This window comes from Cupressus sempervirens, chromosome 7 (assembly GCF_028749045.1).
Source record: "Cupressus sempervirens isolate cs-2001-9-10 chromosome 7, ASM2874904v1, whole genome shotgun sequence".
NCBI lineage: Eukaryota > Viridiplantae > Streptophyta > Pinopsida > Cupressales > Cupressaceae > Cupressus > Cupressus sempervirens.
Window position 1 is genome coordinate 720,099,604 of NC_143124.1, and position 16,048 is coordinate 720,115,651.

Consider the following 16,048-nt stretch of genomic DNA (forward strand, 5'->3'; position numbering starts at 1 on the left):
AATAGAATTTAATGACAACTTTTTTTTAACTATATTAACATATTTAAGTTTAAAGGCATTCATGAAGCCTTACAAATCTTAGGCAAAACTCATACCTGAGTGCGAAACCATAGAACTCTTACACGAAAGCTTATCCACAAATGTAATATCTTAACCCGAAATGATGCATAGCTGATAGGGATTTAAATTGAACAGTGATCTCTTTCTTCATCAAAGAACTCAACGTCGATGCTCCTTTGATTAAAGGTTGCCACGGATAAGTTTGATGTGGTAAGTAGAAATATATTGGTAAGAAGCAATTATACAAAGACCTTACAAACCAAGTACTTTTGATCTAAGATTTTCCCCTCTGTATAATCGATTCCGCTAAGACATGCAGTCTAACATATTTGCTTCTTTCATAAGAGATTTATCTTAGAGACGTGAGGGCATTGGTACATCCAAGGACCCTTCTATCATTCCCACCACTTCTTCCATGGAAGGCCTCCACAAACTGTTCCCTTGAATGCACAGAAATGCCACCTTCACCAACACTTCTACTTGTTCCAGATCGACGTCGCTGCCTAGCCTTGGATCCGACATGCCCACAAAATTTCCAGTCACCATCTCGTTGAACAGCCAGTCTGGATAATATTGCTTACTCGAGATTTCCATGGGATTGAAGTTTTTCCTTCCGCTGACGAGATCCAACAACATTTGACCATTGCTGTACACATCCGCTTTCACAGTGATGGGCAAATCGCTTATCCACTCCGGTGCCAGATATCCCCTCGTTCCTCTTAAAACAGTCACAGTGCTGCTTTGTTCCCTCCACATCAATTTTGCCAGCCCAAAGTCTGATACCTTCGGAACCAATTGGGCATCAAGAAGAACATTCTGGGGCTTCAAATCACAGTGCACAATTCGCGATCGACGGTAGTCATGGCAGTAATTCATTCCTTTGGCGATACCAAGAGCGATGTTGAAGCGTGTAGACCATGGAAGGACAGATGTCGAAGAGGTGCTTGTCCAGAGACCCATTCTCCATGTAGTCATACACCAACACTCTCCGATGGTTTCCCTCGCTGCAGAAGCCGATGAGGCGTACCGGGTTTACATGGTGTATGCAGCCCATCGTCTTCACCTCTGCTTCAAACTCCCTCTCGCCCTTCCTTGATCTCTCCAGCACCTTCACGGCCACAAGCTTGTTGTCTCTCAGCTTTCCTTTGTAGACAGATCCAGACTCTCCTGCGTCGAGCTTGTCTGAGAAGTTTCTAGTCGCTCTTTTGAGAGCATTGTACCTCATTCTTCGAGGACCATTGCATTCAGGGATAGGCGATGACATCGCCTCTCGACGTCTATTCTTGAATATCCTCCACATCACAACACCCAATATAGAAACTCCTAGAGCAAACAGGAATGCAAAAAGTTCAATCGGTTTGTGCCTTTTTCTGCGCTTGGGTGTATCCAGTACGGATTCATGGAGAGAGAAAGTAAAGGTGGAATCCCAAGAAGGCAGCCAGCTGTTCCCATCCCAGCTGTACATGCCAGGAATTCCAATACCGTTCATGAACACCTTGTGGAGAAGAGATGTATTCCCATAATAGAGGTTATTCCAGTATGCAAGGACCTGAGGGTGAGGCCGGCTATCTTGAACAAGATTGAACCTTCCGCTGGAATCAAGTTGAGCATACAAACATCCCTCACACGCAGATGTTGTGATTGAAAAGTAAATACCCTGCATAAGCCAAGGAAACAACGCTTTCCAAACAGCTTCAATATTTGGATCTGCAAACAGAGCAATGCCAAAAGCTTCATCCATTCGAAGAGAATGCCCGTGCTTCACAGTCGTCGGGGAGTCTGGAGAAGCCCATCCAAAGAGGGTATGGCTTAGTTTAAACTTTTGTCCAGGAAGAAGTCTATTTGTAGGATGATCAAACGACTCCCAAAGGCGATCTCCATCTGTGCAAAGCACGACAAAGTTGCCTTCATCTGTGATTCTGGCCACGTGTGCACATTGCTTTCCCTTTGTGCCGCTTGTCCAGTTACTTCCCTGAATGCCCAACCCTCTTTGACGACCGAGGATCAGCTTACAAGTTCGTTTTGGGCATGGATTCGGCACTGCGCACGTTATAGAGTTAGTGTCATTAACATTGACGTTCAATGATATTGTCAAGTAATGATCAGACGATCCATCCCTATTCCAAAAGGCCACTTTGTACTTGCCATTATCAGAAACCAGAGTTTCATTGACGCCCATGATTGTTCCATTGACATACAGTTCACTCCTTTGATTCAGCGAGCCACTCCCCTCTGCAAGTGCAAGTAGACATGATATAACAATGCAAACAATTTGCATGATTATGACGAATGATTCACTAAATCAAATTCAGTCTTGCATGCCTCTCTCTAAATTGAAGAATACTGTACACGATAAATAATTCACCTCGGCGATTACAAGGAATAATTCGATAGAAATGAGTTGGTTTGCCTCGCTTCTATCGCAGAAACAACGTTTTGAAAATTGATCTAATCGACTGTCAAGGTTTTGAATGTAGTGGATAATCCTTGAGCTACGGACGACTCTATGCATAGCCGGCTTGGTTTACAACGCAGAAACAAAAATAATAAAGTAAGGATATCTTTTTATGCTGACTTGGTTTACAACGCAGAGTTTAATCTCGAAGGACTAGAAAGGACACAAATAATAAAGTAAGAATATATTTTTATGCCGAAGGAAATTCTATGCTTAGGTCATAATGTCGCATTCCTTTTGCGTGTCATGGGCCTTGCAATCAACAAGACTTGATTCCTAGTGGGTTCTTTGTGAGCCTTTCAACTACACCACTAAATGAAGGCCCCTTTGATGGTGTTTCCATATTAGAGATGAACAAGTACTTTTGAATGATGGATGGTTGCTAGTTGTCAATATTTGTGGATGACCATTGGAATCATTTGACCCATCCAATTTTACATTGTTCATTGCATTAACGTACACCCCACTACATGCAGTGTGGATGCCATTGGGGAAGTTGTCCACTTTGGCAAAGCAAAAATCCTACCACCTCACCATAACATTTGATTGTAAAAGGCTTCCAAGATAACCAGAGTCATAATCCTAATGATCAAAGCAAGGACCCTTGTGGACAAATCAAATGAGACTCTAACTGCCCACATGGTAGAAGGGGACAATATTGTGGACGATGGGAAGGAATGGTATGAAAACATAGAGAAGGTAGGAGGGGGCAAAGAAGAGGGGGGCTTATGTATTTAGGCATGGGGTTCTAGGGGTGAAGAAGGCGCAAGGAGGATAATTTAGTAATATTAACATCAAAATAATAATTTAAAAAATAATTTTAATCACAAAAGGTCTATATTACTTATTTATTATTTTTAAGATTAATTATTATTAATTTTGAGTACATTCAAACCCAAGACCTCCCCAACGAGTAGATCACAATTTATCATTACATTGTAGGCTGATACCTTATAATATATGTATTATTACATATATAATAGATAATAAATTGAAAAAATAGAATAACTAAAAAATAAATAAAATAAAATAATTTATGACTTGAATTCAAAAAATATTAATTTTATTTTATATATATGTTTACTTTTTATTTAATTGTTTAATTTTTAAAAATATTACATTCTTACTTTATTTTTAAAAACTAAATAGTGACTTCTTTGTCATTGTAAATGTTGTAATAAGTTTATATTTTGAAAAAAGAAAATTATTAAATTATTTAGAAATCTAGATCTAATAAAAACTTGTATAAAGAATAACATTTTTTTTAATCAGTAATAAAATTTATATTTATATTAATATTAGAAATAACAGTACATGTAGTTTGTCAAAAAGATGACAATACCAAAACTTGAACCCTATCAGGACATCTAGGCTATAACTATTACATAGTCTATAATCTCGCTAGTAGACAAAACAGTGAGATCAAACAAAGCCATTGAAACCATAACCCCAAAACATTACAAAAATAAGTAGTAGATACATTACTTAAACCAATGTGTAGCATCATCAATAATGAAATTGAGAATTGATGCATGTGTTTAGTATTTGTTCTTTTTCCACATTGTCTTGGGCTCACAATCTCCACATTTGTTCTCTCAACGAGAAAAATACCCACAGCGAACAAATTTGAAGCATTCTCATTTGCCACAGTAGCATTTAAACCTAAAGCACCACCAACCCACTTCCTCGTTTGAATTTTCCTACATAGGACTAACCTTCCATGGGATGTGACCATCCTCTCTACAAATTGCACCATTGACTAAATTTAAAAAAAATGAAAACACAATGAATTTTTTTCAAAATTTCAACATTTGATCTGTATATTTTGTGATCGAAAACGACAAATTTTTTTGAGAGAATTTCAATTTGTTTTTGTGAATCTAAAAAAGAATCATGTTTGATATTTTTTTGTCTTTGGTGCATTTTGTCTGGAGATTAGCCATCGCCCCTTCCATGCACATCGTAGGGAGTAGATGATTTGATCTTTGTAGTCTTGACCCTCCTTCCCTCACTAGCTATGAAGCCCAAACCCAAAAGTAGATGTTCAGAATGTAGAAATTGGATATTTTTCCACCAACCAACCCTAGCCATAGACAAATGTGCCATTGGAGGATTTTTCGAGGACCATGTAATTACAGGTTGTATTTCATGTTGACACTTGGCAACCATATGCAATTGATGATTCCCCATATGCAACCCATACCAATTTCAACCTTGTGAATAATATCCTCAAAATCCCCCAGCCACAGTGATTTAACACAGTTGGTAAACACAAATCTCACCTCCAAATTGGATTCCTCGACCATGAGTCCCAAGGTATAATGTCCCCACTTTAGTAGTTAAATTAATTTCTTATAAGGTCATTAAATAAATTAAAAATTAAAAGGTGACTTTATATTTAATTAATTAAATTAATTATTGTATTACAAGGGAGAAGCTTCTAGAGTGTGTATTAATTACTAGGAAGGGGGAAGCCTCTAGTAATTTAATTTTCTAGAAGCACAATTAATTATTGTATTGCAAGGGAGGAGTTTCTAGAGAGTGCATTAATTATTGGAAGGGGGAAGCTTCTAGTACTTGCAGTTAATTAATGTTTAGGTTCCTTCTAGAAGGGTGAAGGAAAAGGATAAACATGGGTGAGATTCTCATTGTTTAGCATCAGATGATTATGAATTGCATTTGATAAGAGCTTGGATGTGTGAGTCACATATCTTTTTTGGCATTAGAGGACATTCATCCTCTCTTGTAACATTCTAGATCTCATTCCCTTGGGTTTTGGCCTTTGGAATACATTGCTATGTACTTGACTTTATCATTGTGAGAACTAATATTATTTCAGCAATGGTTCAATCTTCAATTTGCATAAATTCCTTCTTGCTCATGTTTTGTGGATTGAAATCTATGCAAAGACATTAAAATCACTTTCAACAATTGGTTTAGTTCTTGGACATTTCTAGGGTGCCCATTATAGTGGTATCAGACTTATAAGTCCTGCCATCCTATGGAGGTCTTATAGGGAATTTGGAATAGTTGGATAGAGGGAAAAGTGTTTGCCAAAATGCTTAGACAGTTACTGGATACATTAGAGGAGCAAAACAAGCAAATGGATATGATGTTGTAGCTTATGGCTAGACAGATGGGCATCAATATTGATGATTTGTATGTTGCTCCAATGTAGGAGGTAGTTGATTCCTTAGGTGGGGTCAAGACAAGTATAGAGACATGTCTGCAAAATTAGGAGACCTCATATGAAGCTTTGTCAGGAGATGGTGATGCAACAATAGTGGGATTGGGAGAATACGAGGGAACTATCATATCAGCAACCACTTCTGTGTCAGTTGAACCATCCAATGAGGAGTTTAGTAGTATGCATGATGACACACATGTTGATGAGTTTTCATCAACCACAAACCCAGTTCAATTTTTTATTGCAGCAATTAGTGTTGTTACTATGTCCAAATATTTTGATGTGACTACACCTATTGTTGATCCAATTAGCATGAGTGCATATGGTTCACCTGTAGCTACATCTTTTTCAATGCATGTTGGTGATGATAAAGATTCCAATCCAATATATATAATGTGGGTGGATATAGGGAAGAAGAGTTTTTGTAGATCTTCTACGGAGTTACCTTCTGGTGACATTTTGACTTCTACGGAGTTACCTTCTGGTGACATTTTGACTTCTACATCATCAGCACAAGTTTTGGCTGCTAGGTTGCAGGACATATGGTTGGTCCTGATGATGCTGGTTTGTAGGGATGACACATACTACTTCAATTGGGATTCAAGTGGAGGTTGGAGTTCAATGTGTTGCTAGATTTCTTGAGGACAAGCAATTTCAAGGAGGGTGGACTGTAATATCCCCACTTTAGTAGTTAAATTAATTTCTTATAAGGTCATTAAGTAAATTAAAAATTAAAAGGTAGCTTTATATTTAATTAATTATTGTATTACAAGGGAGAATCTTCTAGAGTGTGTATTAATTATTGGGAAGGGGGAAGCCTCTAGTAATTTAATTTTTTAGAAGCACAATTAATTATTGTATTGCAAGGGAGGAGTTTCTAGAGAGTGCATTAATTATTAGAAGGGGGAAGCTTCTAGTACTTGTAATTAATTAATGTTTTAGTTCCTTCTAGAACCTTGAAGGATAAGGATAAATAGGGGTGAGAGTCTCATTGTCTAGCATCGGATGATTGTGAATTGCATGTGATAAGAACTTGGATGTGTGAGTCACATATCTTTGTTGGCATTAGAGGATGTTCATCCTTTCTTGTAACACTCTAGACGTCATTCCCTTGGGGTTTGGCCTTTGGAATACATTTCTATGTACTTGATTTTATCATTGTGAGAACTAATATTATTTCAGTAGTGGTTCAATCTTCAATTTACATAAATTCCTTCTTGCTCATGTTTTGTGAATTGAAATCTATGGAAAGACATTAAAATTTCTTTTAGCAATTGGTTTAGTTCTTGGGCATTTCTAGGGTGACCATTACACAAGGCCAAGGATAGAGATAATATGTTGGAATTGGAGCATGCCCCGAGATCAATTTCCATGTAAACTTCTCCAAAGTGAATTTGTATGGGATACGCTAATCTCTAGACAAAATGTAGTAAAGACAAAACAAAGTCAAACCTTTTTTTTCCAGATTCACAAAAACAAAGTAATATTTTCCCAATTTTTTTGTTGTTTTCAACCACAAACTATGTAGATCATGAATATCAAATGGTGAAATTTTTAGAAAAATCTATGATGTTTTTGATTTTTTGAAAATTGGTCAACTATATAGTTTGTAGGGTGGATAGCCACGTCTAATTTGTATGGCCTCGCAAAATTCATCACAATCAATAGAGAAAATAATCCTCAACCTCCTAACCATGATACCACCTCCAAAAGGAGCCAATTGACAAGTACCCCTAACAAAAAAAATTGGCTCCATCATAGCTACAACAATCTTAATGAAGAGCTTCAATGTGTTAAACAATGTCAAACCCCAATTTAACCTTGTGCTTGCTCTAGAAGCCTCCATGGTGATTTCAAGGATGTGACATTAGCCAACATGAATTGAAGGACCTAAAGTCACACACCCCTTAATCATCAATCTTCACAAACCCGAACTCACCAAATAATAACATGGTGTCATTATGCGAAGTGTGTTCATGGTCACTTTGAAATCATGGGTCATGCTTCAAGAAGGACTCATTATTCACATGGGAATTCGCCCCATATGTTTCAACTTCAGAGAGTGTGATTTCATTTAAATCACCTATTGCTAAACTTCAAAAATCCTCCCACAATTCAAATTTTTATTTGAGTGCCCCTATCATCCCAACATTAGAAAGTTTGTCCACGAGAAAATTAGCCTCCATGAGCACATGAGATACCTTAAATATTCATCATATTCTTGTAAAAGGATTTGAATTTGTTTGATGTGTTTGTCTAAATGCCAAGCGTCCTTTTGACCTATTATGATTTTGTTTATAATGATTTGTCAATCTCCCTCAATACATGAACTCTACATGCGCCCATCTTGATGCCCATCATCATGACATTTACTGCAGCCCATCATCAGCCTTATTATTGGTGCCATCATTGATTCTCTTGGTACAAAAGGCCATAATCAACCATCCACTACCCTTGCAACAACCCCAATTCAAGAAGGTCCTGGATTCCCTTTCAAAGCTTTGTCAAAGTTATTTTTCAACCATCCCACATCTGGTGACTCTCATTCAATGTGCTTGGAGTTTTGATGAGACTTAAATCTCAACAACCCATTAACAAGTTGTACATAGAATAACATTTTAAATGTAATATATAGTCCATTAATATAATCTCTACTCTATTTATTTCTCCCTCTAGTCTTTATCTCTACCTATCCTCATTCTACCTATTAGGAATGAGCCTTGTTAGAGGACTTTAGAACATTCCATTAGAATGTCACCCTATTAAAGGATTTACACATGACTGTTAGGTCAACCTTAATACAAAGGATTTATCCACATTGATACAGTTGTTAGAAAGTAATAGTAGGACTTGATATAACAAGAAAATTCACTTGCAGATTACAAATCTCTTATTCAATTTTACATTCTACTTGGCATTCATTCCTCTTCATCTCTGATAGCTTGTTCACCCTTCAAGCCTTCACCAGCTTAAGCCTTCTTACTTAGTATGCCAACTATAGGTTCATTCCTTCAGCCACCAAATGAAGAAACACCTTAAGACTCCTTGTCTATCTCTAGTTTGCACTATAACACTTTTCCTATGGCCTATTATCTCCTTATATAGAGACTTTTGATCATTTTCCACTTAACCACAATTGTCTATTTTAGGGCTAGGTCAGATTCATCAAATCTACCCTCTTTTCCATTTTGTTCCCTCTAGATACTTCCCTCATAATCCTCTTCAATTTTTTCTCAAAATGGTTTATCTTAAATATTGTGCTACCAACTCATCATACTTATCTTCAACACACTTCACATAATTCAAGAAATCAACTTTGTCAACTTAGATTCGTCAAATATTTGATCAAACTCATTTTACTAGCACTCGGAAATAACATGTTGTTTGCTCGGCAATAATTGTCTTCTAATGCTCAGTCAACCCTAGGTTTCTTGGCACACATTAAGTATTACTAGTGCTTGGCACACACTAAACTTCCTTTGCTCAACACCTAAATTTCTCTTTTCCCGGCACATACTGAATTTTCTCAATCGCAACTAACTTTCTGCTCGGCCTGCACTAACTTGCTTGGCTTCCACTTATTTTCTTGGTCAAGCTTGGCAGAAACATTTCTCTGCTTAGTCTTTTTCTTGTCTTTGCTCTAGTATCAAAGTCTTACTTGGTCTTAGTGCTTCTTTTATACACTATATAACTCAAACCTTTCTCTAGTTACTCTTGTTATCCTTTCTTTTCAAATCCTCTATATCAATCAATCAAATGATAGCATTTAGACCAAATTATCAATTGTCTCACCAGCAAGTAGCACGATTGACATCAATGACAAAATAATGATTTTTCTATGATAAGTTTCATCAATTTTCTATGATTTTTCTATGATAGGTTTCATCAATCTTCTATGATTTGGGTTAGTGTTGTTGAGAACAAGATATGATTGGTTTAGATGGGATTGATTTTGAGGTTTCACATGGTTGGCCTCAACCATCCATCATTAATAGTTTTCTTATTGTTGTTGTGCCACCACAACTTTTCTTTATTGATAGCCCAATTGGAGGAATTATGAGTTTATGTGGAGTTATTTGAAAAGCCCTTACCATCTTTTGATAGTTTAATGATGTCATTATTTAGTAAGGTCTCTTCTACCTTAGCAAAATTTTCTAAGGTAGTTTTGAAATCCTTAGTCCCTTGGAGTTGGAGCTAGTAATTCATTGGTTTGGAGAGACTATTAATGAAGATGTCAGTCTTCTCTTTATCGAGTATGTCTCTGTGGTACTTAGTGAAAGTATGTCCCCAATGTTGTAAGAAAGTTTTGAATGACTCACCAGGGAGTTGTTTTGTGTTGCATAGGTCAATCATTGTAACTTCCCTTTCAATATTGTAAGAATATTGGGAGATGAACACGGAAGCTAGTTGGTCAAAGGTTTTGATATTGGAGGGTAGCTTAGAGAACCACTCCATGACTTGCCCTCCAAGGCTTCAAGGAAATAGTCGCATCAGGTATGTCATGTCATGGACAAATTCCATGCTCAAGGTTTAGAATTGTTTGAGGTGGTTTTGCGAATCTGATGTGCCAAAATATATATCATATTTTGGTATTTGTACATTTTATGGGAAAGGCATGAAGGTAAATTTCTTACCAAAGGGGAGGGCACACCTTCTTGAGGCTGAATTCTATGGGCTTTGTTTTTCCTCTCTTCATTCTTTCCATTTCCATTTGTAGGTCTTGTAACTTTTGCATAATAACATCTAAGGGTGACTCTTTGTCTCGTTTCATGTTGGTCACATCAAAATCAAATGGTAATTTCACACCTTGTTGTGCTAACACTAGTATATAATGTTCCTTTTTTTTTCAAGTATCTTGTCCATGATGTCAACAAGCTCAGGATTTTGTTGGAAATCTTTGATCTTAGTTTCAATACTTTTGTCATCCCAGACATTAGACATGAACCCATTGTGGCCATGGATTCTGAGTTTTGATTGAACAAGGGTGACTTGTGAATAGCTTTGTTCTGTGGGCAATCTATTGTTGTACTAGGCTCGAGGATATTTAGAGGTCTTGTGTGTGTGATGGTTCTATTGGTTATTCTAGCACTCACTCATATAAGTGATCGCTTTGGTCTTGTAGTTGTACCAATTTTAGGCAGTGTCATGAAACGTGAAAATGTGAGTCGGATTCCTTTAGTTCTTAGGCATTTTTCAAAAAGGAAAGGGTTCCTGTTGACCATGATTTGTCTATGGTAACAAGCTAGATTGGACAAGGTGTTTACAAATGTTGATAGGATGAGTTTCACTTTTGCGAAGTCAAGTAAGGGATAGATGTGTGTCTCTGAACGGTCCTAACTTGATGTGCAAAATGAAGCAATGGTTGGGCTAATAATGATATTTGTAGCTCTTCTTGTTTTAGAAGGATATTTTTAGTTAGATACAAAATTTCTCAGACTTCGTAAAATACTAGCAAGGAAAAGGTTATCCAAATTGATCATTTGTTCGCGATTATTATGCATGTAGATGGCCTTTGTTTTATGTTTTTGCTCAGATGTGTCACAGGAGTGATCAGATGCATTGTTTCAGTGATCAAATGCATTGTTTCATTGCTCATATGTGCTATTATAAATGTTATATGCATTTTTTAATCATTCAGATGCATCATTTTGCTAGGCAAATGCGTTATTTTAAGATTCATATGCATACTTTAATAGGAATATGCATTATAACAAAGATTAGAAGCATTATGGAAATATTTAGAAGCACTATTTTATGTAGTATATGCACTACTTCTAGGGTTGTTCAACAGTGTCTTCATTTTATACTTGGTTTCTCAATACCAGTTTAAGGTTTTTCTTTCTAGAAGGTTTGGGATCCGCATTGGTGTTCATTATTAAGTTTTAAAACACTTCCAAGCACAATAGTAGTAAGACCAAAACAAAATGAAAAATCACACACACTTAGAAAATGGAAGAAAATGGCTTCCTATAAAGGTTATCTAAAGCCGGTGACTAGTAAGATCTTGCATTATTGTTTCTTTGTTGTAATGTTTACATTGTGTGGTTATTTGTTGGAGGTTTGGACATCTCTTTTGGGGATTCTCCTACATTGCACTACATCATTAAAGTGCGTGAATTTTGGAGCAATGTCTGCCTTTATGCACATACTCTGCTAGGATTTCTCGGTAAGTTCCTTTTAGTGTATTTAAGTTCATGTTGAAGTGCAGTAGAAATTGATTTGCTATATATTCTTTTATGTAGATAACATAATTTGACTAAAGCTGACTATAATAATTAAATGTTTTAATCAGCTGTAAAAGATTGGACACTTGAAATCTCAATCACATGGTAGAAGTTTTCATAGTTATTATCTTCATAGCCTTTAAACCTGTTGACATAAGTTATGCTTGATCGTTTATGCCGTATGGCATTTGAATTTCTTGAAGGTCAATTGTTATAATGTTGATTCTACAAAATTAATTTTAAAGTTTGTGACATAAATTCCCCTACATTTAGCGTGACCCAAAATTAGATTTGAATAGACAATCTATCCACAACCCAACATTTGAATGCATAATAAGTTCTCATCTATAAATATGGAAAATGGAAGGAACTGGGTAAGATGGTTGATTCCCCTGTTTACAGAAAAATAGTACCATGCGTTCAATAATTGTCCGGAAATTGTACCATTGATCTCAAGCTCTTTGCAAGCTTCTCATCATTTTGTGCATTGTTGAGCATTGCATTCAGGGATGGGCGATGACATCACCTCTCGACGTTGATTCTTGAATATCCTCCACAACAGAACACCCAATATAATAACTCCTAGAGCAAACAGGAATGCAAAAAGTTCAATCGGTTTGTGCTTTTTTCTGCGCTTGGGTGGATCCACAGATTCTTGGAGACAGACAGTAAATGTGGAATCCCAAGAAGGCAGCCACCTGTTCCCATCCCAGCTGTACATGCCAAGAATTCGAAAAGGCTCCATGAACACCTTGTGGACGAGAGATGTAATCCCATGATAGAGTTTGTTCTAGTATGCAAGCACCCGAGGGTGAGGGCCATCTTGAACAAGATTGAACCTTCCATTGCGATCAAGTTGAGGATACAGGCATCCCTCACATGTAGATGTTGTGATTGAAAAGTAAATACCGTGCATAAGCGAAGCACTAGCCAACCCTTCCATACTATTTGGATCTACAGACAGAGCAATGCCAAAAGCTTCATCCATTCGAAGAGAAAACCCATTCTTCACAGTCGTCGGATACGCTGGAGAAATCCATCCAAGGAGGGTATGGCTTAGTTTAAACTTTTGTCCAGGAAGAAGAGTATTTGTAGGACGATCAAACGACTCCCAAAGCCGATCTCCGTTTGTGACAAGCACGACAAAGTTGCCTTCATCTGTAATTCTGGCCGCGTGTGCATATTGCTTTCCCTTTGTGCCACTTGTCCAGTTGCTTCCCTAAATGCCCAACCCTCTTTGATGACGGAGGATCAGCTTAAAAGATCGTTTGGGGCATGGATTCGGCACAGCCCACGTTATGGTGTCGGCGTTGGTGTCGCTACCATGGATGTTCAACGATATTGTCAAGTAATGATCAGACGATCCATTGTGATTCCAAAAGGCCACTTTATAGTTGCCACTAGGAGATTCCAGAGTTTCATTGATGCCCATTCCACTGAGAGTTTCATTGACGCAAAGTTCATTTCTAGGATTCAGCGAGCCACTCGCTTCTCCAAATACAAGTAGATACAAAAGTAGATTGGTAAGAATGCAAACAATTTCCATCATTAATGATCTAAGTTAAGTTAGGCCAATTGCATGCTCCTCTGAGTGAGTCTGTTAAATTGGAAGTTGTACGATGAACAGTTCACCAAATTGATGACTCGAACGAGAGTACGGCACAAACGAGGAGGCTTGTTTTGCTTGTATCGATGATCGAAGAGCTATGGACATCTCCACACTCCCACCATTAATGAATATGATCGACGGGGTATGTTTGTAATATGGAGGAACATCAAAAACGTCCCTTGTAAACATAGAAAGAATATTACTGCCGCTCTTCCAATTTTTCTTTTTAACTGTTCTGCAGATTTGAATGTAAATTTGGGAGGTTTAATAGCTATCGCTGTCGCTCTTTCAATTCTTTTAACTTGATACGTTTTAATAGAATCATTTTTCAAAATGATTTGCACTTATTAATGGGCTTTTGGTTTTTAAAGAGTCCTCTTGTTGAGTGTAAGGGTCTCACATTGGAAAGAGATGAGGTTGGGATCCACACCTTGCGAATTCAAATTTAGTGGAATTTTTAGAAAAGTAAATTACTTATGTTGCGTAGACCAATCAATTGGTCAAGTAGGTCCACCTCCAACTTAGTCTTATCTTCTTGATCAACTCAACCTTATCTCCAACTGTATGTCATGAATATTGCAGTGAACCTCATGACCAGTATTTATTATGTAATTGGCTATAAATTGAATGCTAAGAGCCTGTGTTCATTAGTGCTCCTTTGCAAGTATCTCCTTCGGTCCATGGTTTAACAGGAATGCATACCCCTTAGTCCTCCACTCTTAGCAAATGACCCAAGAAGTTCAGTTGTCAGGGTCTTTCTCCCACAATAATTAGCTAAACATTTTTGTGAAAGACCTCCAAATAAAAAGATTTGCATTTGTGTATAATTTCATTTCTATTTTGGATAGTGTGTCTAACTCTTTGTCATATTTTGTAATGAACGATCATATTTTGTAATGTAATAATCATTCATTAGATATTGTATAAATTTGTTATAGTTAAAAGTCATATGATAGGAGAATAAGAAGAACTACTATGTTTATTGCAATATTCAATATTGTAGAGACACATGTAGATGTATAGATAGATATAAATATAGATACACATACACATATAAAGTTGCTTTCATGTGTTTAAGAACAATCTTGTACCCAACAATTTATTATATTAGTTTTCTTTGAAGAACTTTCTAGGCCAATTTATAAAATCTGCACTCCATTGTTCCTTCTCCAAAACTTTGTTGTATATTTGGTGATCCTTAACCATAATAATCTGTGATTTCGATGAAAGCTGGTAGGAATTGCACTAAAGTAGTTACAAATTTTCATTTGAGATTGTTTCGATAATCTAACAATCTTGGGGAAAAAATGACTCCATTTGTAAAGTGATCTTAATTATGATGTTCCATATTATCTTTACAAACACCATTCATAATTATCTCACTACTTGAATCATGGATGATGTGAGTTTTCAACATGTTGCAAGAATCTATCGCCAAGTAAGCACTACTTAGATTTATGGGATGTTGCAAGAATCTATCCCCAAGTAAGCACTACTTGTTTAAGAAAACACAAGCTTCGTATTTTTAGGTGGAGATTTTAATTTTTTCTTTCCCATATTCTAGTTTTTTTTTATGTTAGCACCTGGTAGTAAAAAGAATGGGACTATATCTTTATCATTGAGCCACTATTCATTAGAGGCTTGAGTGAAGCGGCAATCTCAACCAATACATTGTCAAATAAGTGGACATAGCATGCCTACATACTAGGGTAAGTGCAAGAAGTTGGCTCTCACTATTGGGCAAAATGTGGAAGTGTTTTTCCTATTTTCAAAATTTCTTGTCAATTGATGTTTAGATTTAAGGCATTTTGAGATCGAATATAAAAAAAATTCAAAAATAAAAATTGCAGTGCTTTGAATCTACTTTTTGATTATGTAATTTATTTTTGTATCCATATAATAGATCTTGTTTTTGGTCTGGATCTTTAAAATCTACTTTTCCAAAATGCATGTTTCAGGACCATACCACACTCATGTACGAACCCCATAATTTGACACAAATAAATGATTTTTTGTAAATACTTTTAAAGGAAGTTACCTAGGACAACAAAGATTAATGAAAACAGTTTTCTTTAATTTTTATTGAATATTTTTTTTTAATTAATTTTTAATTGGCTAGAAAGGTAAATTTTAAAGCCTCTCATGTACAGACACCATAATTTGATCAAAATTTCACTTTTCTCAATTTTCTTTTAACTTCATAAGAATTTTATGTAGATTTATGACATATAAATTAATTTTTAAAAAAACCATAAAATATGAAAGTTATTAAAATTTTAGTACACCTCGTTATTTTACATTAAGTTACCTCCATTGATTAAAAAATAATGCAAAAATAGTAAATAAAATCATAATACTATTAAATTTATATTTCTAAAATCAAGAGAGTGAGAACTCTAATGGGTTTTTGCCTCGTAAAAAAATTTAATTGGGAAAACCTTCTAAAGATTATGGCAAGGCCTAAATTTGTTAGTTCAATGCCTTAGCCAAACCTTGAGAGGTCAAGCCATAGG

The 16,048-nt window shown here is 36.2% G+C and overlaps 1 protein-coding gene across 1 annotated transcript; it reads right to left on the reverse strand.

The window, feature by feature from the left end:
- Positions 1-414: 414 nt before the first annotated feature.
- Positions 415-12,671, reverse strand: LOC149549250 (G-type lectin S-receptor-like serine/threonine-protein kinase At5g24080). The gene is made up of 4 exons (XM_089794292.1): positions 12,453-12,671; positions 2,426-2,477; positions 977-2,292; positions 415-882 (listed from the first exon to the last, which is right to left on the reverse strand). Exons 1-4 carry the CDS (start codon positions 12,669-12,671, stop codon positions 415-417), a joined length of 2,055 nt encoding a protein of 684 aa, XP_089650418.1.
- Between the last annotated feature and the right edge of the window lie 3,377 nt (positions 12,672-16,048).

Excerpts from the sequence above, each read along its gene's own strand:
- LOC149549250 (XM_089794292.1), bottom strand. The coding sequence starts at position 12,671 with ATGGAGCCTTTTCGAATTCTTGGCATGTACAGCTGGGATGGGAACAGG. Across the intron at positions 2,478-12,452 it reads TCAAGAATCAACGTCGAGAG|AAGCGAGGCAAACCAACTCA; the intron begins GTGATGTCATCG and ends TTTCTGCGATAG. Across the intron at positions 883-976 it reads TCGACATCTGTCCTTCCATG|CCCCAGAATGTTCTTCTTGA; the intron begins GTCTACACGCTT and ends TGTGATTTGAAG.